The 27,164-nt window shown below is 38.9% G+C and overlaps 2 protein-coding genes across 4 annotated transcripts in view; both read right to left on the bottom strand.

Moving 5' to 3' along the window:
* The window catches only part of LOC121962000 (phosphofurin acidic cluster sorting protein 1-like), a 66,976-nt gene extending 57,107 nt beyond the window's left edge, over nt 1–9,869 (bottom strand). The window contains exon 1 of the mRNA XM_042512161.1: nt 9,319–9,869. Coding sequence (XP_042368095.1) covers nt 9,319–9,473 — 155 coding nt within the window. The 5' untranslated portion in view covers nt 9,474–9,869. The remainder of the gene's footprint in view (nt 1–9,318) is intronic.
* Nucleotides 9,870–15,836: 5,967 nt separating this feature from the next.
* On the bottom strand, nt 15,837–26,500 carry sf3b2 (splicing factor 3b, subunit 2). 3 transcript variants are annotated; one of them, XM_042512627.1, is made up of 22 exons: nt 26,318–26,500; nt 25,801–25,847; nt 25,123–25,173; nt 24,514–24,744; nt 24,164–24,214; nt 23,817–23,913; nt 23,409–23,506; nt 23,131–23,239; nt 22,912–23,018; nt 22,392–22,640; nt 22,113–22,235; nt 21,937–22,017; nt 20,948–21,175; nt 20,684–20,833; nt 20,454–20,543; nt 20,063–20,170; nt 19,810–19,917; nt 19,218–19,360; nt 18,223–18,324; nt 17,317–17,416; nt 16,999–17,190; nt 15,837–16,217 (listed from the first exon to the last, which is right to left on the bottom strand). In XM_042512627.1, exons 1-22 carry the CDS (start codon nt 26,445–26,447, stop codon nt 16,146–16,148), a joined length of 2,667 nt encoding a protein of 888 aa, XP_042368561.1. In that variant the 5' UTR covers nt 26,448–26,500; the 3' UTR covers nt 15,837–16,145. The 3 variants fall into 3 exon arrangements, with proteins under 3 accessions (XP_042368561.1, XP_042368562.1, XP_042368563.1); XM_042512628.1 differs by having other exon boundaries at nt 22,912–23,015; nt 26,318–26,499; XM_042512629.1 differs by lacking the exon at nt 24,164–24,214.
* Between the last annotated feature and the right edge of the window lie 664 nt (nt 26,501–27,164).

Here is a 27,164-nt window from a genome sequence, read left to right as displayed (position 1 = left end):
ACACTTTTTCAGGTTTTTTGTTTTGTTTTGTTTTTTACAGTTTTGGTCTGTTCATCTCATTTTTTTGTATCAAAATGTATCTGGATTGAAAACGAAATTATTTATATTATTCTAGTAGGCTAACAAAAGTTTTAATTTGTATATGTAATACTAATAGTTCAAATTAAAAAAACAATTTCAAATGACCAAAAGTTAAAGAAGGACAACTTTATTTGCCCAAATGATCATTGTAGCATTAAAATGTGAACTTCTTTTGTTCAGTAAAGAAGTTTTCTACGTGAAATGTTAGAAAAACAACCCATTTTAGAGTGTAGCACATGGAATACAATTACCATATTATATTATCATGAAAGTATATATGGTTTACCAAAAGATGTGGGAAATATCTGGCATTTCTTGCTGATTTTCTTATTTTGTGTTTCTCAATCTGCATTAGATAATCCACTTATATGGATTCACATCATGATGAAAAGGAATTTTAGAATTATTTCACAAAAAAAAGATATTACCAGTTATTTTGAAATTTTACCTTGCAACTTCAGAAAAATTCACTGCCTTTTAAGACTTTTGAGGGATCCATGGGGACCCTGCAATACTGACATTTTTGTCTAATTTTCAAACCTAACAATATCATCCTGCAAATCTTGTTCTTAGAGTGTTTATAAAAGAGCATTTATGCCACTATGTGGTCATCGCGGCACTGAAAGGCATACCAGTGAAAACTCTTGAGTGGGTTGGTAGCTTTTTAAAGCTTTGGTGAGAGGTTTCGCTGCAGGTTTTTAACAGCCTGCCAGCCTTCAAGCTGCTGAGAAACACATGAAAATACCCTCTACGCTGCTACGATTTCACTGGTTTCAACTGCAATATGATTCCTATGAATAACACTGATAAAAAAACACATTCCTGAATCTTTCCAAAGCCGGCGGATAAACAGATCATTAAAGGCAGTAATGGCCATATATGTCGCTATCTCCCATCTCTCCCTGAAGCTTGAGGTTGGACAGCTTTTATCAGAAATGGTAAATAATCGTGGAAAGTCAGGGTGAAGAGGAGGTTCGCACTCTATCACCCATCATCTCCAACAGACGAGATGAGCCACAGAGGAAACTTCAGACCTTTCGGCCACTCAGCTGTGCGGAAGAACGAGCAGTGCCAAGGCATGTGGCAAAGCTTCTTAATGAACACTACTACCCCGCCTGCATGTGTGCATGTATGCGATAGCCTGCCGGAGCTATCTCGCTTTCTTTCCATTTGTGTGTGTGTTCGGTAGCCAGGGTTTAGGGGGCAGGGTGGATAGTGTAATGCTGACACTCGAGGAACAACTGTCGGCCCACTATTGTGTTGCAGGGCAATTATAGCCAAACGAGCCTAACAAATGCACAATGTATAATTCAGAGCATCCTGCATTTCTGCACCCCGCTTCTTCTGCCAACAGTGTTCGTTTCTAGGCCAGTAGATAAGCATTGCTTTTTAATGCCCTGCTGTTTTCATTTATTTACATTACATTTGCTGAATTGCAAACACTGTGAACAACTAAAAGCTCACATTTTGAAGTTCCTGGCAATGTAACACTATTTCATGTACTCGATTTAAGAGGCATGACTGATGTTTACAAGAAGGTAAGATACAAAAATCACATGATATCTTGGATTATAGTTCTTTTTTTTTTTGGTCTGATGATTGCTTAAAACATAGCAACCACAACGTGCAATTTCCTCAGAGATTTAGTGGTGAAGCATTAAACCAAAATAGGAAACATCTCTTTTCAGGGTTGTTTCTTTCACTACACGGTGGAGTCCAGTGACTGATGATCAGTATTTCACAGAAATGTCAAATAACATACTGGCTCTTCTAATAATTTTATGTGGCCCTTGAAATTAGCTCATACGCCCCCAGGAGGGCCACTGATCTAGGAGAATTAACATATTCTAAAGCTGAAGTCTGAGTGAGTCATTCTGGGTATGGAAAACAGAAATCTTTTTAAAAAATTGTATGACAGCAAACAATCTTTTTCAGTTTCTTTTTGAGATGAAATCTCATGTCTGTGCGCTGAATATGAAGCTAGAGGCAGAGGGTGAAATCCGCTAAGCACAAGGACCGGAAACTAAGGATGCAGAAGAGTGGATTTTTTTGCCAATATGCGATATATAACAACTCATTTGGCCAATAAAATGTAGCGGTATTAACATCATATGAAGCAATCTCTTAACGTGATAGCCGACCAGCAGATGGAGACATAAAATACAATGCTTTTCAGTGTATGTAATATTCATTCATCGTGCAAAATAAGAAAAATAATCCAAGTTAGGGTTGATGTTTTGTACATGTTCACACAAAAAAAATATCTGCAGAAATGATATAAGTTGGTCGATTCCGATATTTCAGCGGCATCACTTCTTGTGCTGATTTCAGACGCCTTTCACAAGTGTTTAAATCTCTGAGCAACTTGGTGCAATTTCTTCTTTTCAACGAGCAAGTTGGTATAAAATGTTTCACAATTATTTTTTTCTAAAGCTAGGGAAGAATGTCTCTAGAAAAAAAAGCTAGGGGAAAAAATATATTTATAATTATTATAATTACATATTTTAAATTATGTTACAAAATTATTATACTTTTAAAGCACTTTTAACTTATTTATTTATTTAACTAATTTTCAGGAAAAATTTTTGCTAATGTTTGGGTAATTTCTTCTTTCATTGCTAATTGCCTTCTTCCCATGATTTTATTATAAATCAAGCCATTTTGCTTAGGTTTTAAATGGTTAAGCCAATATCTGCCCACACCAATGACGCACCGATATTATCATGCCTCCCTGTATTGGCCAATATATCAATATTGGAGTTTTTCGCCCCCAATAATGGTCTCGGCATCAGTATCGGCCCCAAAAAGCCAGTATAAGTCAGGCTCTCGCCACAAGTATATAATGTTTCATTTTAAGGGGTCACAAGTCAAATAAGTTAAACCTTTCTTCTTCTCTATGGTTCAATTTATGCCGTCTTTCCACACTCCTTCCTGCAGCTCTGTGGTTGAGACTCCACACTCACCGAAGCACAAACCCAACATCCATCTATGGAGCCGAGTCATGGGACTTTCCCCCCTCGGCTCTTGTAAGGAGACCTTCGTTAATAATGCAAGGCGAGGAGCTCTGCGACGGGGCCCATTCCTGGAATACCTGACACAGAGGAGCCACATGAGGAGGCCTTAACTGGGATGCTGGAATCCAAACCATTTGTGGGGTGAACACCAGCAGGCTCCATCCACATTGCACATGACAGTAAAATACATCTGAGAACTGCAGTGTGAGCTGAGCGGCACTCATCAGTGGGATTATTTGGCTGCAGAAAATGAAGGTTTCACCCCCCCGAGGTGACGCAGAAGAACCAATGAACCGAGCAGATGGGATACTGCCAAGCACCCGTTTATGTGTGTGTGTGTTGATGGCACTGCAGAGAGAGGAGTCACCCTCTCCACTGGACTGAAAGAGCAGGAGGCTGCACCACGAAGCTAGATTAGTGGCTCAGAGAAGTTTGGGGGTTTTTTTGCCCCAAAGTTTTATTGTTATTAAAAAGTACATCTGAAAATTAGACAGCACAACAGTATTTCACACCTTATGCAACATATCAAGCACATTCAAAAAGCCAGTGAGAGAACTAGCAAGAAACAACACAAAAAAGCAAAAAACAAGCAAAAATAGCAACAACAGCCAATTATCAGGACCGATATTTGGCATTTTGCAGATTATCTGTATCAGCGTTTTATTTTGGCCAATAAAATTAATTAATTATGGGAGCATGGGAGGAACTTTTTCTGTGGCAAACCTCAGAGAGGTTTTATTTAAATTTTCATTTGACTTTTTAAAAAAAAAAAAGCTGGAAACTTGCTGTATTTGATGTTAAAATGTTTTTTTGATTAAACCTTTGCTAAAAGCATTTAAACAAAGTTTTGTGTTAGTTTGTCATATTGCAAATTCTAAATATTGACAGAAAGATTTTCATTTTTATTGTAAATGCATATCGGTTCCAAATATCGGTTATCAGTCCCATTAACCACTAATAATAGGTATCAGCATCACCCCTGAAAAACCAATATGGGTCGACCCCTACTTTTTACTGGAATTTCTAAAATATTCTTTAAAGGCAGAAGTAGGCGGCTACGACTAATTATTTTTAAGTGTCAAATAACATACCAAAGGGGTCGTTTGACCCGTTTTACGTGAACATGCTCAGAGCCTGAAGCAGGAAGCCTGAGTCACCAGAGACAGTTGATGACCACCTTCATGGTACCTGTTATCTCTTACCGAGAATTTAGGGTTTGTCGAGCCAGCTCAGTTCAACAGAGACTGGCTCTGATGAAGTGGCTTCCTGGTACAACCCCCTGATTTAGAGCCAGTCAAATGATTTATTCCTCCTTAGAAAACAGAAGAATAGAAGGTCAGAAAAGCTGAACACAGATATGACCTCAGAGGCACCCACGTTGCGTTGATGGATACCAGGAAGGGCGGAGCAGATTACAGATAGCTGTTCATAACAAATATTCTTGGTATCCTGGATGCTAAAACGGATATACATAATTTGACTCATGAGTGCTCAAACAAGTGATATTATCTCTCATATTTGAATATGTCCTGTCACTCCCCACTGACCGAAAAAATGCGCCAAAACAAACAGTCCCTAGCACTTTTTTGCATGTTTTGCTACAATTCTGAAGTGTTTGCATGCTTGTGCCTGGCAGGGCACACTCACTCCACAGCTCTGCATAAACAGAAAGTGGCATTTTGGGTAGACAGGAAGAGGTTAGAACAACAACACCTCTGCTCGAGGGGGAAGTTCGGAGTCCTCCCTGCAGCAACAGCGATTGAGCAACAAGAAGTAAACATTCGGCTGACTGCAAAACCTCATCAAGGCTGAGTTTCAGTCTATAGATCAGGGACACTCAGCTTGCTTTGCTTGGGGGCCACATTTGCAAAATGACAAGAGGCCAGGGGCCAGTCACAGGAGCTCCATACATGTGTCTAAAATTTTAGGACTTTTCGAGGATTTTAGGACATTTCTAGGATTACAAGACATTTCTAGGATTTTAGCACATTTCTAGAATGTTAGAACTTTTCTAGGATTTTAGGAAATTTCTAGGATTATAAGACATTTCTATGATTTTGGCACATTTCTAGGATTTTAGGACATTTCTAGGATTTTTGGACATTTCTAGGATATTAGCACCTTTCTAGGATTTTAGCACATTTCCAGGATTTTAGGATGTGTATAGGATTTTAGCATGTTTCTAGGATTATAAGACATTTCTAGGATTTTAGGACATTTCTAGGATTTTAGCACATATCTGTGATTTTAGGACTTTGCAAGAATTTTAGGACATTGGGACTTAGCTTGGACCTTTGTCTGGAGGTGTAGTGTAGTGTAGTATTTTTTATAAACAAGCTCTAATTTATTGCTGTTTTATGCACTCTGGCAACTTAAGCATACTAAAAGTACAAAAATTCCCAGTGTGAATTGCTTTATTTTTATAATGAATTACAAAATGGTTGGGGGTCCACCCAGCACCCTATAGGGGACCAGATTTGGCCAGTGGGCCCTAAGTTGAGTATCACTGCTATAGTAGATGCAGGTTCTTCTAGCTCTGGAAGACACAGATTAGCTGTCGGCACAGTTTCCGAAGACTTTCCTGCTGCTCGTGTCTGCGAGAAATCCTATTTAAATGCAGATGACAGAGCCACCGTTTCTTCTCCCATCTCCCCCCTCATCCTCTTGTTTCTCTCCATCCCTGCTTTTTTTTTTATGGCACTATGAGTCTCTCTCCACTGCTGCAACTGCAGTGAAATCGAAGATATTTGACGGACCATGACGACTGCTCAGAAAAGGCCCAAAAACACATTTCTAAGACGCCAAAACATTCAAAATCGACTTTGAATATTAACATGCAAACACAAAGGAGGTAATAATCCACATCTCGAAAGGAAAGTATTTAAAATGTAGGCTAACAATGGATGTTTTATTCATATTGGCTGTTCCAAAACAGATCCAAGACTGCATCATTTATTCACATGGTGCGCGCACACACACACACATACACACACACACACACACACACACACACACACACACACACACACACACACACACACACACACACACACCGCCAAATTGTTAAGAGGCAAAACATACCCTTGAGGCTTTGCTTCTTAACCAGTAAAGCCCCAAAGCATTTCTAGAAAGCAGCATTAAGATGTCAGCATGTGAAGCTTTCACCAGCACGCTTTATTCCCACTAATTGCTTTCGCTGACCAACACATCTGGGAGGATGCAGTTCAGGCGTTTATTAAGAACAAAACAACACAATTTGAGGGCAAACTTACATATTAAAAGCTAAGTTTAACAGGTGAAAACTGCAATAGAAATGTAGAGATGTCCTGATCCGATCTGAAGGATCAGTATAGGTCGCGATCGATGCATTTTTGAACTGATCGTTTATTTTGAACATGCTGCCCGCCCGACTGTTTTGTTTACATCTGCCATCATACAGGTGTCATAAACAAAGCACGATTTGCAGAAGATATTCAGGTTTTTAAAGCTGCTACTCCAATAATTAGAAACTGATTTTTCTTTCATGTTAAACTTAAGCTGCTACGACACTTAAAGTGGAACTGAAAGTTTTCCTGTTCATTTTAGTGAACCAGTTTCACTACAATGCTGTAGTAAGTTAATTGTGACTGCGGATGTTAAAGTTTAACTAACTTACACTACTTTGAAGTGGAATAGTGATTATATTACTCATTCACAGTGTTCTGTACTTTTATTACAGTGCTACACTAAGTGGAATAAAGAGCTACTTCTAAAGACTTTTGTTTACTTTCTTATTGAGCCTTATAAAAATATTTTTTAATTTTCTTACCTGGTTATTAAAATAACAAATGCTGTACTAAGTGGAATTGTGATAAAAGCCATAGAAAATAATTTTGTTAACTTTGTTATTTTGTAAAAAAATAAAATAAAAACCCATAAGGAATTGCTTGAATACAGACATTTTTCTTGTGTTGCATTACAGAGCATATGTCAAGCATATACACTGGATTAATTCTGATGACTTTAAAGTACTTGAAGTGTGCATAGTGCAGCTGTATTTTCCCAGTAAAAAACAAGTATCGGATTGGGACTCAGTCTCGGCAGACAGTCAGTATCAAAAGACTTGGATCGGGGGCAAAAAAACTTCATTGGGACATCTCTTGCAATGTGTTTTTGACCGTGTGACAGATAAAAAGATCTTCCCCCTTTACTACATTCCTCTTTTTCGGTTTGATTTGCTGTAAAAATCCATCTTTAGCTCTAGTGCTGCAAGCTCAGTCAGGGCTGTGAATCACATGAGCGGCACTTCAATCACAGAGGTTAACCTTTGACCTTGAATTTAACCCCTGGTTATTACTACGGCATCATAAAAATAACACTATGTATGGACACTACATGCAGTATGTGTCTTTCATGCACATGAAGCTATCAAAGGTCGCACAAGCGAAGCGACTACATCTGCTTCTGTCAGCAGCATGACATATGCCAGCCAGCTGCATCCCTTCACAGCCTGAGTCAAACAAAGAAGCCTACTTGAATGTCTTTGTTAAGCCAAGGTGGATAAGGTGTCTCGCCTACGTTGACCTTGCTGCATTGTCCACATGCACAACTTTCATTGCATCACAGCCTGCAAAGATGTGATTCAAAACGAGTCATTTCTGCCCCTCTCCATGCATTCCCCTTCTTCTGCAAACCAATATATCACAGTTATATTACAGCTGTGTCATATACAGCAACAAAATGTCCTTCTATACGTGCAGTGACAGCCTGCAAACCGTCATCAATCTTTGTGTCTGCTCTGATACAGTGAGAAACAGCTCAGGCGATTAGCTGGGGAAAGGCTGCAGCTGCCCCAAAACAAACAGTCTTTATTAAAGATAACCAGAGGGCATGCATATGTGTGTGCTGTCTAACATTAGTGTTGTAAAGCTGCTGAGTGTTTGGGCAAGCTGGTGGTAGTCAAACCGGGGTTTCCAAGCACTAAAAATGGTGAAATATATCCCAAATTGGAGCAAATAAATGAGTATTTATAGATTTAATGTTTCCTTCCTACATTGGCAGCAGCAATTTTATTATATGAAGTGCTAATCTATGCAAATAGGCACCAATGAGTGTTTGAAATTCCCCAACGTAAACACAAACACTGGGTATTTCCCCACTCACAACCACCCCGCAGAAATGATAAGTCATGCTGGCTGCCTTCACATACCTTGGCACACTGCTGTAAATATAACTATATATTTTTTATATAGGCTATTACTACTACCGCTACTATAGTCTACAATATATCAGTAGGCCTATATATGCTTTTTATGATTCTGTTTTTGTTTTCATATTACGTGTTGACCTATCTTATTTAACTGTGCCTCATATTACTGTTCATTATGGACTTATTCAAATATATGTTCTAAAATAAATGTATTATGTATATTTGCATTGTTGTTTTTTTATTGTATTATTACTATTAACATAATGTAAAATAATATGATATATTATAAGTATTATTACATTATGAATATGTATTATATTTGGTATTATTTCAACCTTATATATTCTTATTAATATTTTTGGTTCTAAAGTTCATGTAATATGTATTTTTTTTAAGTACTCTGAATTTTTATATATTTTTTTCATACCTGTTTATGTTTTGACAATTTTTAAATGCGTTTTTATTGTATTTATTTGTGTAATTATTATTATTATTATTTATATTTTATTATTAAACATAATTTTAAAAAATATGGAATATTATAAGTACTACTATATTCTTAAATGATCACATAATTCAGATGTATATTTTCTTATTTATATTTTCGGTTCTAAAGCTAATGTAATATATATGTGTTGACTACTTTTACTTTTCATATTGTTTTCATGACATCTTTTGACTATTTTATAAACGTTTTTACTGTATTTGTTTAATTTATTTTCTTTTTTTGTGTGTGTGTGTGTGTGTGGTGTGTGGGGGGGGTTTGGAAACCAACTGAGTGTTTTTGTGAGCTGGTGGTAGTCAAACTGGAATTTCCAATAAAAAACAAAAAAATGTTGCAAAATCTCAAATAAACGAGTAATTATAGACTAAATAGCAGCATCAATCCTATTATACGAGGTGCTAATCTTTGCAAATAGGCACCAATGTGCGTTTGAAATTCCCCAGTGTAACGTAAACACAAACACTGGGTCATTCCCCATTCACAACCACCCCCCCAAAAATGATAAGTCACGCGGGCCCCCTTTCACATACCTCGGCACACAGCTGGGCGAGGAGCGGTCCACCTCCCAGGTAGCGTACAGGTTCATGTGGACCGGCCGGTTGGAGGTGATGCTGACCGGCTTGGAGGGCTGCATGTGCGGCGAAGGGACACCCCCAGTCCGCGGGAGCCCTCCTCGCTCCGACATCCTGGAGGCTGAACACGGGCTTTCAGGCGGAGCTGAGAGGAGGAATACCCGTAGTAGCCTGGCTTCTCCGTGTGTGTGTTGCTCCTTTTTTTGAGTCCTCCTCCTTTCTTTGGCTTATTTTTCTCCGGGTGGTGCAAACGCGTAAAACGGCTCCTAACGTTAAACGGAAAGTTGAGCCGTTTGGAGCTTCTTGCCGCCCGAGAGGGTAAACATTGCGGTCGTCGGGGGGGGGTTTAAACCCGAAGGCAGGCGGCGAGTCCCCGCGTCTGTCTGTGTGTCCTCTCGCTATCCCAACTTCGTGCTGGTTGGGGGTGTTTGTCGGTGCAGGAAGCGGAAATTTCTCTCGCACAATGAGCAGAAACCGACGAGCTACGCCTCTTCAGCTGGAGGACGTACAGCACGAGAGAGAGAGCGCGAGAGAGGGAGCGCGAGACACAGAGGGGCTGGCCAATAGTGAGCTGTAGCTAGGTTACTGTTTTTTTTAAATCCTGTGTTTTTATGTGTCATTTTTTTCTTACATTTACAAATATATTTGTAGATTTATACAAGCCACTTTTACCACATGCATCGGTGGGTCCACATATTTTTTGTATGATTCTAGCTGATTTTTTTTTTTTTTTTTTTTTTTTTTACATATAGCTGTATCTTATTCAATTGCTCATGTTACTAAAGTTCATTATTAATTGTTAATTAAATGTAGGTTATAAAATTAATGTGTTTTTCATCATTATTATTATTATTAAATTAAGTATCATATATGTTTTTGATAATCAAAAATTACTGTATTACTTGAAATTTCATGACTGTTTTAATTATTTATGTTTATTTATTATTTCATTTATTTAATATGTTTTTACAATTTTATTATTATTAACATATAAAGTAATATGAAAAATGCAATAATATATTGATTGAACGAATTATTTAATACATTGTTGAATGAATGCATATTATATTCATGTATTATTTCAATAATGTATTTTCCTAGCTATTGTCTATAGCGTTTTTGTTTAGTTTAATTTTTTTTCATCATTATAGACTATGCTGCATAGTAATGTAGCATAGTATAGTGTATGGTGTACTGTATAGTGGCAGTATAAAGTGTAGTAATATGCAAACCATTTGTTGTCCTTTTTTGTTACAGTCTGGGTTATTATACCTGGTGTGTAAGCTTGGTTTACAGTATATGCAAAGTGCAGTATATTATCCTCTCTACTAACTAAGGTTATGCAAATAAAGCAAATTTTATTTGAAAAAAAAGAGAAAGAGTGGCAATGCTTTTATTGCATTAATAAACTTCCATATCTCACATTCACTTCAGAATATATTCTGAAATATAGTTTAGCTCATACGAAAACTAACTACATTTACTACATATAGATTTCTTGACACAGCAACATGTCCCTGTATATGCTGCTATTAAGATATCAAAGTGTGTGTAATACAGTATATAATCAAATTATGGAATATGATTCTACAATATCAGCCACACATAAGTTAGTATAAAGTATCTTTACTGAGTATTTTCAACTTACATGCAAAAAAATAGCCAAATACGATGTCCCTGCAGGTGCTGCGTGTGTTCAGTTTGTTTCAATCAAGTTTACATTAACAAATACTTCAATCAATGTAGGGTTGTAAGTTGAATATCTCGTTGTTATCATTAGAAAAACAAATCTTATTGATGATTAACACCATCAGCACACAGTGGAACGTCACCTTTTCCTCCTTATAAGAGCATTGATTGTAACCGTAGATAAATCAATGCCAATATTGACCTGTCACTCTCTGCTTTACTCTCACACCACCTGCAGAAATGAATGCTGTATTTGTATCATGCAGTATTACTCCCATACAGGAAAACAATAGGTATTGCGTTGTTTTTCTAAGGAATATTGCAGGTAAATTTGTGAACTGTTCTATGTCAGGCCCATATGGCACACCGTTTGGAGCCTCAGATGCTGCTGAAATTCCCATTAGTCATACACACGTGCAAGCTTACACACACACACACACACACACCCTCTTCAGCCGTTGTGAGCAGGCAAATACGCAAAGGTGCAAAACCGGTTACAATGAGAATTCAGCCTGCTTCATTTCATGCTGTGAACTTACTGAGGCTTTTCTTGAAGTGTCATATATGACAGATAGACATGTAAATAGGAAACAAACTATTAATGTTGAGGAAATATTGTGCCTGCTTTTACAAGGCTGCTTATGATCTAAAATTGTACTGTGCATGTGTTTCAAGCTTGTGTATTTCCACTTTTGTTAACCCTCAAAAAAATAAAATAAAAAAAGTTACAAGAAAATTATCTGAAAATAAGCACCAAAAAAAAGGAAAAAAATAGAACAAACAAGAACATAAAAGAAAATATATACATTTACAGACACTTGTATTTTTCCACCCTTCGTTAACCCTTTGAAAGCTGAGCAAACTGGTTTGATTTCTTTTGAAATCAACTTAACAAGACATGGCCTATAAATGTGCAAAAAATTAGCAAAAAGGTTACAAGAAAACAACTTCAAAACAAGCAAAACAAAAGAAAAAACTACAAAAAAATTAAAAAATATCTTTATTATTTTATTTTTTTAACATATTTTTAAATACAAAAAATATTACCTTCATAAAAAATAGTTTCCCGGACATTTTTCCCTATTTTTTGCTATTTTTTTTAAAAATAATAGCAGTTAACTAATTCTTTTTTGCAATCTGTGGTACATTTCCTGCCATATGGATCATAGCCTTTTCCCTCATGTTTTCAAAATAAACCAATTTGCTCTGGTTTCAAAGGTTCATACAGCTTGTAAAAGGCGTCAGCTAAAGAAAACTGATGTCAATCCAGGTTTCAAAGGGTTAAACTTCTAATCAGCACCTGGAGGCTACATTACACCTTTTTTTTCTGTGTGAAACAAACACAATGCTGCAGCTCTGTCAGGGTTTGGCTGCCGGTCAGTCAGCATGAAGCAGGTGCAGTGTTTGCACCCTCAGGTGACAAAGGCAGGACTGTGATTTCAATCTCTGCATCTGAATATGAATCAGAGGGTGACCTAATCGCTCCACCGACGTCACCGCACGGCTGGCTGCCATCAGCTTGACGTTTCTCTATTGGCAGATTATCACAGCTGTGATCGCGGCTTACAAAACGCATTATGTGCTTGAAATGTTTGTGGCAAAAATGATATTTAGATTTAGCCTAAAGTCTGAAACGTTAGGGGATGTTAGAAATATTGCAACTGAATAAATGATAATAAAATGTTGCCAGTTGTACAGCTTGGCAGCAATGATGTGATAGAAAGTGTGTGTTTGCAGAGAATGCTGTTAACCCTTTGACACCTGAGCAAATAATTTCTTTCAAAAACACGGGAAGAAGGCGACTTAACAAGAAATAGCCAAAAAATTAGCAAGAAATTAGTCAAATGTTAAAAGAAAAATAATAATAATAACTTAAAAAACAAACAACAAAAACAGAGAAAAAAACCCCAAGAAAATTACCTCAAGAAAGTGCTTAAAAATGCTTTTTTTTCATAGTTAGCAGCCCCTCTGCAGGGAGAGCATGGGAAAAACACCAATCTTTTAGCATGAATGCTCTTAAGTCAGTGTTTTACCAGTATAAATCACCGGGTCTGTTTGTTTTGGAGATGAAGAGACATCTGCGGTTGATGAAGATCCAAGTAAAACCTCCTGAAAGTCTGGATCTTAAGTTATCAGAGAGACAGAGAGTGAGGTTAACTGCCCGTCTTCAACATGCCAAACAGCATAAGAGAAACACTCATTTGTAACGTGAAACTGCTTTATTCAGCATTTTTACTCGATTTAATCACCCAGTCTGTTTGTTTTGGAGAGGAAGAGACCTCTGTGGATATTTCGGCTCATGGTAAAAACCTCCCAAACAATGAACAGTGAAGGAATGCTCACCTTTCAGCAGGTTGCAATCTGCAATCCTCACCAATAAATGTCACTGAATCCACCAAAATCTTCCACACTGGACCTGTAAAAAATGCTTAAACATTATTTAACCACAGAAGGGCTTCAGATTTGCCAGCAGTTCTGTATTTTAAAAAAAAACTGAAACCTCTTTTAGATTATAGTTAAGCACGATTGTGTACGCACCAGAGAAGAAAATGTGGTTTTCATAAGCGAAACAGAAGCTGATGGCAAGCTCTGATTTTGAAGATGTGACAGTTTGTGAAATCAGCTGATAAACTGGAATTAAAACCACGCAGACTCTCCGCTTGGCCGCCAATCTGCGTCCCTCTCTCTGGATAATCAGCCGAATGACTTAAACGCAAACGCCCTGCTCTTTTTAACATGCTTTTCTCACCACCAGTCCTCTGCCATTGATAAAGAGATTAGAATCAAGCAGATTAAAACACAGTCACGGGATAATCCCGGGTGCCCCAGATCTGCCAGGTCATCAAGTGACACTGCACGGGCTCCAAAGCCAATGTCAAAATCAATTACGTTTATACTGGCTGTTACGCAACACAATTATACTTCCCATGTGGAGATGTAGCATAGTGATTTTCATATTTAAACGGAACTGTGCAGTTAATACACCACTTACAACAGAATATTTTTGAATTATTTGGCATTATGCCCACGTTTTACCGGCTCCAAACTGAAATATACCGATGTGCAGAGGATATCTTTCTCTCTGTTTTTGTAATACATGCAGCAATTCAAATATATTAGAGCTGTGACTAATGGTTGTTTTAAATATTGTTTAATTTCTTGATAATTTCTTGTGATGAATCCAGAAATTGTTTGGTAGATAAAATGTCAAATAATTGTGAAAAATAGCCTTCCCAGAGCCCAAATTAAATATCTAAAATTTGTTCAACCAACAGTCCCAAACCCAAAGAAAGTCAGTTTCCTGTCATATATAACAACAAAGCATAAAATTTTTACCACATTTGAGAAGCTGAAAGTGGTGAAACTTGGCATTTGTGCTTGAAAAATGACTGAAATTATGATTCTTCTGTCCATTGTGTAACCTTTAAATCGACTAAATATTTAAGATCTAATCCAACATGCAAATTGGGCTTTTCACTCTAGGTTTTCTTGTTGAATAGAAAAGTGTGAATTTGTGTGATTCCAAGTAATTTAGGCGGAAAAGAGAAAGCTTTGAATGCTGATCGCAGGAATAAACAATAGCGATACACTGAATGAACAGACGGCTCTGTGATGTGGTTATTTAAGGCCAGTATGTGTGTAATTTAACAACAAAGTGTGAATAAAATTCCCAATTTAAGGCTTCTTTTTTTATCTGTCCCTCTCAGTTTTCCTTATCATTAAATGCTAAAATTATTTTTCATTATCCAAAGGCAGCTGTAAAATTCAGGTATTTTGAGAAGTGTTGTATTTCTAAGACAGTAAAAGCCTTTGATTTTACTAAAGCTGTTGCTCCGTGTGTGTGTGTGTGTACTAGTGACCGAGTCAACATGCGCCTGCTGCAGTTATTTAGGTCACTGTGCCTCTCAGACGGTCAGGTGACTGTCACGTTCAGGTCCTCCGCTGCTCTCCAGCGGCAAACTGCTGAACTGCAGCTTGTTGTATTTGCTGCAGCACAGTAACAAAGAGAGTGTATATGGAATTAATGAGTCATTACTTCAAAGGCATTAACACGAAATTAATGTCCCTCGTGCATGTTATGCTCCCTATGACATCTTGGTTTGAGCGGTAATGACGTCAGTGTAACCGTAGCAACTAGACATGAGATAAGATAGCCCGTGTATCTCTTTATGAAAATTAAGCTACAGAGACTTGTTAAATGCATTGAAATTCCAAAAATATACCACATCTCTGTGATTTATGGTTTCTAGGTTTCCAGTCTGTGCGCTCAGATAAGGTAACTGCTGTGGTGGCTGAAGCTGACGTTATATTTATAAAAGCATACAGACCCAATTGGTATAAATGTATCAACTCTTTGCAAGAAAGTGAATAAGCAGATTTCATGGTAATTTTTTACCTAAATGTATACTTAATTTTTCCTGAAAATAACCGTTTGAAAAGTTTATGCAGAATTTTATGTTTTACAAGACATTAGGGTAGAAATTCAGAGGGAAAAATAGATGTTCTGAGCGATTTTTGAAAGAAAATATCTTTTTTTTTTTTCAACATCATACGTCAAACAGCTTCAGAACACGTCTACTTAATGTACCGGTAAATAAGATGCAAGATGAAAGTGCGTTTTCCTCCTTTCAGCCTGTCGTCACTCCGCCTTTGACGGGATCAGCTGACTCAGACTTGGCACTCGCCTCGCAGTTTACCAGCAGCTTATGATTATCTAATGTAGGTGAACTTTTAGAGTAATTCCCCTCAAACTGATGCAACAGACCTGGAGCAGCGCAGTCGTGAACTCTCGTCATCATTTCATTTATTTACAAAAAAACAGAAAAAAAACCATGGTTACAATGAAAAAAAAATAACCGAGACGTAAAATGTCAAACAGGGGAAAAGGACACATCAAAATGTGACACTGATTACGTCACAAAGCGTCGTCTATTTATAGATTTAAAAAAGGAACAAAACTGTGTTTACGGTTACCGCTCTAACAGATGGATGTTGCAGTCTGCATCCTCCGAAGTTTAAATCTGAGTACAGCACTACCTCTTTCATTTCCTGTTGTGGCTCACTCTCCCGGAGCGCTTCGTCTCGGTGTTTCTGCTCTAGAACTTGAACTCTTTGTATTTCTTGGCGCCGCCTCTCGTGTCCTGTGGCTGGGCCTTCCTCTTTTTTTGCTGCACGGTGACGAGCGGAACAGAGAGGAGAAAAAAGAAGACGCTATTATTATTCAAATGTCACCACAAAGGGAAAACTGAACTGACAGTACACCACGCTGCATTAACAGCCCCCACTTTCCTTTAGTTTATAAATAACACTTGTGGTCAACTTTGTTTGCGTCAATAGCAATGATGATGTTTATCAGGTGGGGCTTAAATATAACAAACTGTTCCATTTTTAAGCCTTAGGGACTGTATGGTGCATTTTACATGCTTTTCATTCTTCATTTTTTGAAAATTTTGGCTGTGTTCATGCATATGGCGTACATTTTGACAAGATTTGCAGTTTAGTTAATAATGAGGGAAAACGCAGTGAGTAACACAAGCAAAACATACATAGCGCAAAAGGTTTAATATTAACTAAATTTTAATAACTATTACCCATAAGAATCACACTTTGAGATTTAAGAACCAGCAGCTTTGTTCACGGCTTTAAAAGTGACGTCTGATTCCTTTTTTTTTTTTTTTAATGAAACTGCGGTGAAGTTTCCCAAAATTCGCTCGGGTTCTGACAGCACGACTTTTTTCTTTTATTGGCTATACTGTAGCTCCTGCAGTAACTACATATGTGGCTCTTCTATTAAATATGAGTGTTGCTGCTGCAGCTGCATGGAAACACAACCTTTCTGTTTGAAATATCAATCACACTTCAGAAAAGCAAATGTAAACACTTTCACGTGTAAATAGAATCACTGTGTTTCATCACATAGAAAAAAAGGGCTGTAGCTTGTCTCTGTACCTTCTGTTTGGCAGCGTGTTCAGCCACCATGTCGCTGAAGTCCTCTTTCTCGACCTGAGCCTGCTGTTCTCTGACGTGCTCCTCGTACTTCTGCGTCATGGCCATGGGGTCCAGCTCCAGCTCCTCCGGAGCCAGGGCCACCTCTACGCCCTGCGACTCCTGCCCTCCGCCTGCCTTACGACCTGCCATGGCCTGAAGACAGCAGAGAGGGGACAGATTTAAGGAATATTAGAGAAAATATCGAATACTTTTACCTCATTCGGATATACAAACACGCCTCCACAAACACCATCTCAAGCTCACTGAGAGCCATCTCACCCCTGACACGTCGTAGATGTGTGTTGAAGCCATCATGGCTGCTCCGACGGGGCCAGTTCGTCTCTCTGGGAGCACGGTAAACAGCTGTGGCGTCTCGTTTCTAGTAACACAAACACCAAATGGTAAGAGCAAGAAAACAGCTGTTTTTTTAGCTTATATCAGTGATTACTCACTCTGAGGGGAGTAACAGTTGGTGTACTTGTACCAAACTATCACGGTACCGGGTACACACGATACAAGGTATGCAGCCAATAATGTATCGATTTACAGGCGTTGAGTATCAATTTAAAAAATATATATGCATATGCAAATAAAACTTTTAGCAGTCTACTACTCAAATGCTTTTTCAGTCTGGGATAGATCAAAAAAAAAAAAGATTGAAGTGAGATAAACAGATCGAAAACTTGTATTACCTATTTTTTATGTTTTTTTCTGTGTTTAAAAAAAACTGCAAACTAATTTTGGTTAAAAAAAATGAATTTAGAGGACAAAAATTCTTACTATATGAACGTAACTAAAAACAACAATAATATTTCATAATTAACAAGGAGATTTTTAATCTAATGAGAACAGAGTGATGGCATTTTATCAATTAACACTTTAAATTAAAAGACTTTTATTTTACATTTATTTTCCCCAATATGGGGCATTAAAAAGTAGTTTTGGTCAGTTCGTTTTTCAGATTAACTATATTGGGTTATTTGTATGAAGACATTGTTATGTAAAAGTTGCATATATGTATTTTATATTATTCAAATAAACCCATTAACTGAAGATGAAATGTAAGCCGCTTCCTCTGTTTCTCATCCGCGGTGCACCAAACCAGCAGGAGCTCTGCTGTCGGAAGTAAATGGGAAATTAAAACAGCGGCATTGCTGTGACAAGACAATGCAGAGCGACGCTCACCCGTCCATGGCCTCCTCGATTTTCTTCTTTCTCAGCTCAATCAGCTCTGGCGTCTCCATGCCGGCGGGTACTGACGAGAAGCCTCCGGGGGTGATCAGCCCACTGAAACACACCAAATGAGATACAGTACATGATGAGTTCAGTCATGCGTGTCCATCTCCATGAATGCATCTTAGTGTGTGCGTATGAATATTCAGCACTCGGAGCGGCGAGAGTGATCTGGAACATACAGGCAGAAATGGACTCGCTCATCTCTGCGTACAGAAAACGACCCAAAGCAAACAAGTGACACAGATGAACATGGACAAGCACACAGCAGCCACCAAGACATCAGACCTGGTGCTTTAATCTGAAAGGTCAGGGGTCAGCTGCCTTTATAATTACACAGTAAATTGTGGTAATGTCATCAGTCTGTGTGTGCACTGATGAGAAGGTCATAATAAAAGGGAAGCTCATTGCAGAGAATGAAGAAACAAAACAAAAACAAAAATTCAGACGAGGAGGCTCTTATTTTGAAATAAGACTCTTCAAAATGTATATTTCATACAAGCAAATTAAATTTAATAATATAATAATAACTTTTAAGACTTTTTTAATGGGAATTGGGACATTTAAGACTAATTTTACACAAACTAAAACTGGATAAAAAAAAAATACATGAACCAATTTTTTTTTTTTGACATGAACTTGAGAACATTTTTGCAATTTTTTGTAACATTTAACATGAAATTTTTGGTCCAGTGACAAACTTAGATCTGGTTAGAATTGAGAAATACTTTGCAATTATTGTTGAGTTTTATTACCAATTTTGTGTGTCTCATTTTTTATGTGGGATTGCATTTTTAAGACTTCTGAAAGACTGATTTACAACATTTTTACATATTTTAATTTACATATTAAGGGCCTTATTTTTCATATTCTTTTAAATTCAATGCCTTTTAAGACTTTTTAAGGATCTGTGGGAACCCTGTCGTCATGTCTTGATGCAAGTTTACCTGTCTGCTGGTGTGAAGAATCCAGTTTCGTCTGGTTTCTCCTCGTCGCTCTCCTCCTCCTCCTCTTCCTCTGACGACTCCTCATCTGAAGGCTCCAGTTCTCCCCATGGAGCATGATCCACCTCTTCCTCCTCCGCTTTGGCCTGATCACACATTCGACATTTTATTAGACACAAAAAACGTGGGAAAATGGGGGTCCAGGTGAAAAAAAAAGTTGAACTTTAGAATTACAGTTGTTGCAGAACTTTTGATGAAAATTTGAACAAAACCTATGATGGTGAAATTGGAAAACTTGTTTGCCAAATGGAATATACTAGTGGATTATAATTTTTTTTTTAATAAGGACTATAATGAATCTAAAGCTCAAAATCCTATTTGTTGTTATAATTTTGATCTTGTTGTATAGTCTTTTTTTGCATGTATGTTTTAGCTGTTGCTTAAAAGAGATGACACAGCCAAAAAATGGTGGATATAATGTATACATTGCCAAACTTTACCAGGAAGAGGGAGCACACCTTTCATAGTAAATGAGACTTGCAGTTCTGCTCTGTGTGTGTGTGTGTGTGTGTGTGTGAGGATGTGTAGTCCTGACCTGGAAGTCTGCAGCATTGGTCCCAAACACGTCACCGTAAAGAGGTTTACCCATTTCATCTACTGGTGGCTTCCCCCAGCCTCCGGCGTGATAACCAAATGTACAGTTCTAACGAAAAAGCCAAAAACAAAAGCAACATTAAACACACTTCAATGGATGTAAATATTGAATTAGATCTGCACACTGGATCCACTGAAAAAAGTAAAAAATAAACTGGATTATTAATATGGAGACCTAAGAGTAGCTGTCTTACCTCTGGGATGGGGGAGTTGAGTCCGGGGATCTTGAGGTTGGGGTAGGAGGGAGGCGGGCCGTACCTCTGCATGGCTATCAACCAGGGAGGAGGCACCTTGTGAGCGTTCTGGGAAAAAAGAGACAGCAACATAAGCTCGCTGACCCGCACAGTTCAGTTTCGTTCTCACATACAGCTCCTTTGGTTAATATCTAAATAATTTCTGATTTGCAGTGCATGTATGAAAGGAGCTGTGTACTGTTAAAGTTCATATTTGTGTTTTGTTTTTTTGTTTTTTTAGAGAAATTGCTCTTTATTTCAATGCTTTGCTAAGGTAATTTTTTTTTCTTTTTTGTGTTTTTAACGTTTTCTTGGTGACTTCATGTTGAATTTTAAATTTAGTGGATCTTACGGGTCCGACTGGCATGCCCAGAGCGATGCGCAGCTCGTCAGACAGATCCCCCGGCTTCTTCTCTTTCAGACGAGTTTCGAACTCTTTTCCCTGCAGAGACACAAAGGCGCACAGAGCGGGTCACTTAAAGCACCTCAGATATCTAATTTTTCTTTCCCAGCAAGAGTGGCTGTCATGGAACAATACAAAATAACAGTTTATGCCCACAGGAAAACAAGAAAACTAGACACCTCGTAGTACAGATCTCCATGGATGGTGAGTTTGGGTTTGATCTGCCATTTGAAGAAGGCGTCGTGGAGCTTCTGGTAGTCGATGTCGATCTTTCCCATCTTGGGACGAACCTTCTCTCTCATTTTGGTTTTCATCGTTTTGGCGTCCTCCTGTAGACCGAAAATTCACAAAAATAAAGATGCTGTGTTTGAATTTCACGGCTTACTCTTCGAAATGTTGAAAGAAGCGGCTGGAAATGTGTGAATGTCGTTCGGGTATCCCACCTTCTCCTGCAGGGCCTCCCTCATCTCCTGGATGCCCGTTTTCTTGATGAACTCCGGCAGCTCAAACGGAGGCTTCTCGATACCTCTCTTGCCCTGCAGATACTTCCTTTTGAAGCACCAGTGACGGGGCACCGGCACCGTGTTCCTGGTGGCCTTTAGGTGGACCAGCAGCTTGGGCTCCTGGGCCGTCACATCGTGCATCTCCACCACATCTGGACGAGCCACCAGCTGAAACAAGAGACAAGAGCACCTTTTCAGCACTTTTTAGGTCATTTCCTTTTTTGTCTACTTTTTTTAAAAATTGCTTGTTTTCAGCTAATCGTCTTGTAACGATTTTACTTTTTTTTTTGCACATTTTTGGGCCATGTCTTGTTAAGTAGCTCAGCTTGTTTTCAGGTTTTCAGGATTCCCTCAGTGTTCACTGTTTCATTTTATTTCATGTATTTATTCACACCATCAGATTAGTGAAGAAACAAGGTCAGGGAGAGAAAAACAGGTGCGGAGAGGTTAGAAACTCAAATGTGGCTTATAAATATACCTCACCGAAGGTAATACAATCCATTACAAGTAATACAATAAATTACAATACTTTGTTACAAGAAATATACTGGGGGGGGGTCAGCAATAAATGACAAAAAGACAGGATCTGAGTTTCTTCTGCTCCAAAACAAACAGACCAGCTGATTAAAACTGGTAAAAACAGTGAATAAAGCAGTTATTGTCTCTCCGATGCTCTTCAGTTAAGAAAGGACATCTGGAGGTTAATGGGGGGGACTGCAAGCCAAGCTGCCGCTAATTTTAACTCATCTTGTTTCTCTGATGACTTAAAATCCAGATGTGCAGATAATAAAATCGTTCATCTGGGTGAGAGATTAAAAACAGCCCTCATCTAAGAAGTTATGTGACTTGTAAGAAGCAGTAAGGAGGTTTGTGTCTGGACACGTTTCAATGTCCGGCCATCCAGCTGACACTTATAAAACCCTGTTCACCTGTTTGAGTTCAGCCACAGTCAGCCTGTTCATCCTCCTCAGCTTCTTCTTTGACAGTTTCGGCACATCTGGTCGGATTTCCTGTATGGGAAGATAGTTCAAAATGTTTTACATGCAAACCAACAAAGATTCTGTTATTTCTGTTTCATAGTTCTAACGGAAGGAGAGATTTAAACCTCATCGCTGTCGTCGCTGTCTTTCCTCTCATCCTCGAAGCCTTTTTTCCGCAGCACGGCCGTTTCCTGCTTCTCAGCCTTCTCGGGCTCCTTCTCCTTCTCTTTCTTCACATCGTCAGTCAGCTGAAAGAGAAGGAACTTACTTTAATGCGAAACAAAAATGCCATAATACACCTGGAGGCAAGTAATTTAATCTTTGCCTGTCATTACAGCCTTTTGCAGAAGGGGAAAAAGATGATTGCCATGCACTAAAATAATACAAAGGTGTGTTGTAGTCACCTTAAATGCCTCAAAGATCCTCTTGAAGAAGATGTAGTTGGGATCGTAGATCTCCGGCTCCTCCGTGACGTACTCGATCTCCACCTCTGGCTCCTTCTCCTTCTCCTTCTCTTTCTCTTTCTCTTTCTCCTTCTCCTTGTCCTTGTCGTCGCCCTCCTTCTTCTTCTGCTCCTGCTCTGCCTGCTCCTTCTTCTCCAGGGCTCGCTTCTTCTTGCTCTTCTTCTTGCGGTTTCTGCGCCTGCGGTTTTTCTAAAGAAAAAGGAAGGTTGGTTCATGAATTAAAAATGATCGACTTTTGTGACGATGCGCAAATGTGAAAACACAAAGAGGTCTGTGGCAGGGGTGTGAAAATGTGCACTTTATGTTCTGTTTTCACAACAATAACAACACGTTTACCCTCATTTATGAATGGATGTGACTCAAACATTCAAAATGATAGTAGAAGCAACACAAAACAACCAAAATATCACAAGTACAGCTGCATAATATTACCGAAGAGATGGCGCGAGAAAAGACTTACATCTTTCTTAGAGATCTGACTGTCGTCGTCTTCTGTCTCAGACATGACTGGTGCAGACGAGTTGTTCATGTCCATCTCTGCTCCTTCGTCATCCTCTTCCTCTTCTTCTGACAGAACAGAAACAGACAAATTAGATAATAAATCAAAGTGCTAACACATCCTAACTGCACCCATGTGGACAAACATTTCAGTAAAACACTGAGGACCAGCTGTTCGGACCTGCGGGGTCAGTGAGCTGCTCCTGTCTGATCTCCTTCAGCTGGAGGATCTTCTCCAGAGCTTGAGGGATTTTGGGTCCACTGATGCTGACCTCCTCGCTCTGCCACACCTGGAAGTGAAGCAAAAAACAACTTGTGACTAAGAATGTAGCACAGATAGTCTGCCGCTGTCAACAAACACGTGATCCAAGTCCCTATAAAACAATCACCACTGAACTGATCATCAGGCAAAAGTTGTATTTGCCTCCCAATTATAACATAAAAAAGATATTTTCTCACCTCTCTGTTATCTTCTCCTGGAGGAGGTGGAACTCTCTGTTTCTGAGTCGGCATCATGCTGACACCAGGAGGCAGCGGTCCGCGAGGATCCAAAGTAGCTAAAAGACAGATTGCAGGCAATGAGCAACGTTACAATGTTACAGTAGCAAAGGGATATCAAAGCAAGGTGTGCACAAGATAAATAGAGCAAAAAGAACAACATAAACAGTAAAACACAACAACTCAAAACTAGAAATAGAAGTAGGAACTGAGTATAAATGATAAAAAAAAACAGATGCAAATCGCAATAGTAAAAAAAAAAAAACTAATTGCACATGGAAAACAACTGCACATTGTGTTAAATTATGAGTAGAGCAACATGCAGCAGGAATAAAAAAAATCAAAACAATCACCACATCACTAACATACCTCTCACTGCGGTGACAGGAGCCATGGGTCTGGGCCCTGAGCCCTGCTGCATCTTCACCATCTCCTGCTGACGCTCCTGCTCCAGCAGCACTGCAGCCTGATTTACAAGAAGGGAGGAGATGGGACTTAAAATACATGATCAAGAAAAGGAGTAGAGTCAAAGGTGTAGGAATAAAACAGAAAAGGGAGAGTAAAAGATGCACACTGACTGTTAGGAGGCAATTACTTTATTATAAATTTAGAAATGTACAAAAACTCTTTCCTAAGAGTGTTTGTAACATTTTTCCAAGTCTCTAAATCTGAAGTGAAGTTCTATCTGACGAGGTGGACTATCTTTATCGTCTCACCCTTCTCTGCTGCTCCAGGAGATCCTGTTCATCCATGACATGGGAATCACCCTGTGATACACAGAATCAGTGAATGACTGAGCGACAGTCAAACAAAAAGCCACTCAACAGCATTTTCTCTCTGCTCCATCGTGACTGAAACTTTTACCCGACAGCTGTCAGACGAAAGTGTAGCAGTTTGATTCTACCATCCAAAGCAGATAGTTTGAGTTCTTCAATTTGCGTTCCTTGCTTTGAGGAAAGATGTTTTAATGATCTGTTGTTTTCAATCCTACCATCTGACAGACGGATTGCATCTCAGTGTTTGAAAAGGAAAGAAACACATGGATTAAACAGTCAGGAAACTTTACCTGCTGCTTGGCTCTCTCCTCCTGCTGTAACACCATGGCCGCTCTGTGCTGGGCCATCTTCAGCTGGTCATCCTGCGACAGGCCCGGAGGCGGCAGAACTGGGGGCTCCATGCCCATGTGCATGCCTGGTGGAGGGGGCCCTCCTGGCATCATGCTCATAGCCTGGAGCATGCCCATACCAGGAGGCATGGGTGGCATGGGCATCGGGGGCAAGGGGGGGATACCTTGCATCTGGAGAGGAGGAACCACATGAGACTGTGAGAGGGGGTGGGAGGTATGAAAGTGTGGGTGCTCTGCATACAGACAATGTAACTTCTGATGAGAGATATTTGTTTAGGATCCTAAGTGCTGCCAGCAGCAAAGCTATAACTAGAAAGTGGCTAAAATGTGGATGCTTGGGCTGAAATTATATATGATATATCAAAGATGGAAAGGATTACTTTTGCTATTAGACTGTAGCAGCGCACGTTCTTAAAAAGAGGGGAAAAGATGGACTAAGCATATTACACCTGTATGCTTGTCATTTATTTAAACTGAGTTTGACTTAGTATTTATTTATATATATATATATTGTATAGCTACTTTTTCCGTTTCTTTTGAAACATTTACCTGGGAGCCCATTGCTTTGTCATCATTAGGTTTGCTGAGGAGGATCCCAGTCTGCAGAGAGAAACGCACACAAGTGACACTTCTGTGGTAAAATCTTAATGAGGAAGAGAATCTGTAATTGTGCACTGTTTATTTACTTAACAGCATTAACCCTTAGATCGGCAACAACTTCTTGTGCTGCATTCAGGCACATTTCACAGTCATAAAAACAATTGAAACCTGAGCAAACGGGTATGATTTCCTTCATAAACGTGCAAAAAAGGCAAGAAACGTCCTGCAAACTATAAGAACAGTGGATTTAGAATTTTTTTTCTTTAAAACACAGGTAAAAAAATGTCTTTAATTAAATATTTTAAATTGTGACGAGAAAAACAACTTTAAAAAAAAGGAACGGGGGGGGGGATTACTGTACTGGTAAATATCAAAAGACTGGCAAATAAATCCTCTAATATAAATATGTCTAATATTATTGTCCTATCTTTCTTTTCTTTTTTTTTTTAATTTGTTAGTGAAGCAACAAAGACAGTTATTCTTTATACCCTCAGAGGGTAGCATTTTATTTTTAGGGGGTGGAACCTTGTTTGACAAACTAAACTGTACAGGTGAGAATATGTCTATGTAAATTAGATATTTTTTTGGCTATTTTAAAAAAGGCAAAGACTTTGTAGTAACACTTACCTGAATCATGTAGCCCTTCAGTCTGTCAATCAGTTCCTCTCTGGGACCTGAAGAAAGACGATAAACTTGATTCAAATTGGAAAATTATGCTCCAGAGCTAAAAACAATTTTAACATAAACCTGCGCAAACATTTCTAAGAATGTAAGCTGTGTTTTTCACACTATTCAGGCCTCCTTTAACACTAAACGGACTGACTTAACAGAAAAGTTAGACAACGTTAACTCTGACAACTTCATTGCAGTTAGCCCGCGAGCTAACAGCTAAAACAGTGTGCTATTAACCTACAGGAGCAGATAAATGTTCACAGTGCTACTTTTATACACTGTATTGGTATATTGAATAATTAAATGCTGAATTGGCGTTTAAAGAAGTGTAAACACACCGCAGGCCTAGCTTTAGCGAGCCCATTGCAACGAAAGCATTGCGTTTATCTAGCTAGCATTAGCAACCGATAGCTACCGTTAGCTAAACACAGTCCTTCCAGAGCGCGCTCCGCCTCTCTCGGTCTTTTCTTACCCATCGTGGGGGCTCCCAGCTCCGCCAGCTTGGCCTGGAGCTCCGGGTGACTCCATGTGTTCAAAGCCGCAATAGCAGTGCCTAAATCGGACGGCACGGGTTCGGTGCCCGGTGGTCCGTCGGTTGCCATGTTCAGGTTTTCTCAATGAAACAACGGCGGCGGCTGTGGGGAGCACGAGCGGCGCAGGACCGGGACTCGCGTAAAGCATGACGGGACACGTCCTGCCGAGGTGCCCGCTGGGAAGTGAAGTCCGAAAGGAGGAATGTCGCATTTACTAATTGTAGCCTCGAGATGTCAGTGTTTACAGATTGAATATTGCTTGACATCCTTGTAATTACTTTTCACAGGTCAGTATTTTGTATAAAACAATCCGTTTTTTAAATAAAACAAGTTTAAACGTTTTTTCGTAAATCCTATCTATTAAGTGTGCAGTACGTGTGCAGAAATCCTTTTTTTAATCTTAAAATTGACTGAATTGAAAGTAAAAATCTTCAGTTATCTGCAAAATATACTTAAAGTTTCCAAAGTAAATTGGGATTATATGGTAAAATCACACCTATTAGTGTTATGTTATTACATAGGTGGATTACTAAACAGACTTACCAGGCACAGGCCCAGGGCCCATTCGCATCAAGGGGCAAAATGACAACAAATAGACACAACATGGCAAAGAAAGATACACAGATAACCTCAAAGTGACACAAAACAACCACACACATAATGCCTCAATGAGACACAAAACCACAGATATGCAAAATGACAACAAAGAGACACACAACTACCACAAAGTCTGTGCATGTTGTTCCAATGTGGAGGAGGTAGTAGGGAGGGGCCCATTGTTTCATA

The sequence above is a fragment of the Plectropomus leopardus genome, chromosome 23, assembly GCF_008729295.1.
Source record: "Plectropomus leopardus isolate mb chromosome 23, YSFRI_Pleo_2.0, whole genome shotgun sequence".
In the NCBI taxonomy this organism is placed as follows: Eukaryota; Metazoa; Chordata; class Actinopteri; order Perciformes; family Serranidae; genus Plectropomus; species Plectropomus leopardus.
This window is presented reverse-complemented; position numbering and strand designations above follow the sequence as displayed.

Coding starts and splice junctions, on each gene's coding strand:
- sf3b2 (XM_042512627.1), bottom strand. CDS start 26,447: ATGGCAACCGACGGACCACCGGGCACCGAACCCGTGCCGTCCGATTTA. Junction 24,215..24,513: donor AGGAGAGAGCCAAGCAGCAG/GTAAAGTTTCCT, acceptor TGTGTATCACAG/GGTGATTCCCATGTCATGGA. Junction 18,325..19,217: donor TTCTTCACACCAGCAGACAG/GTAAACTTGCAT, acceptor GGTGTGTTTCAG/TGGGCTGATCACCCCCGGAG.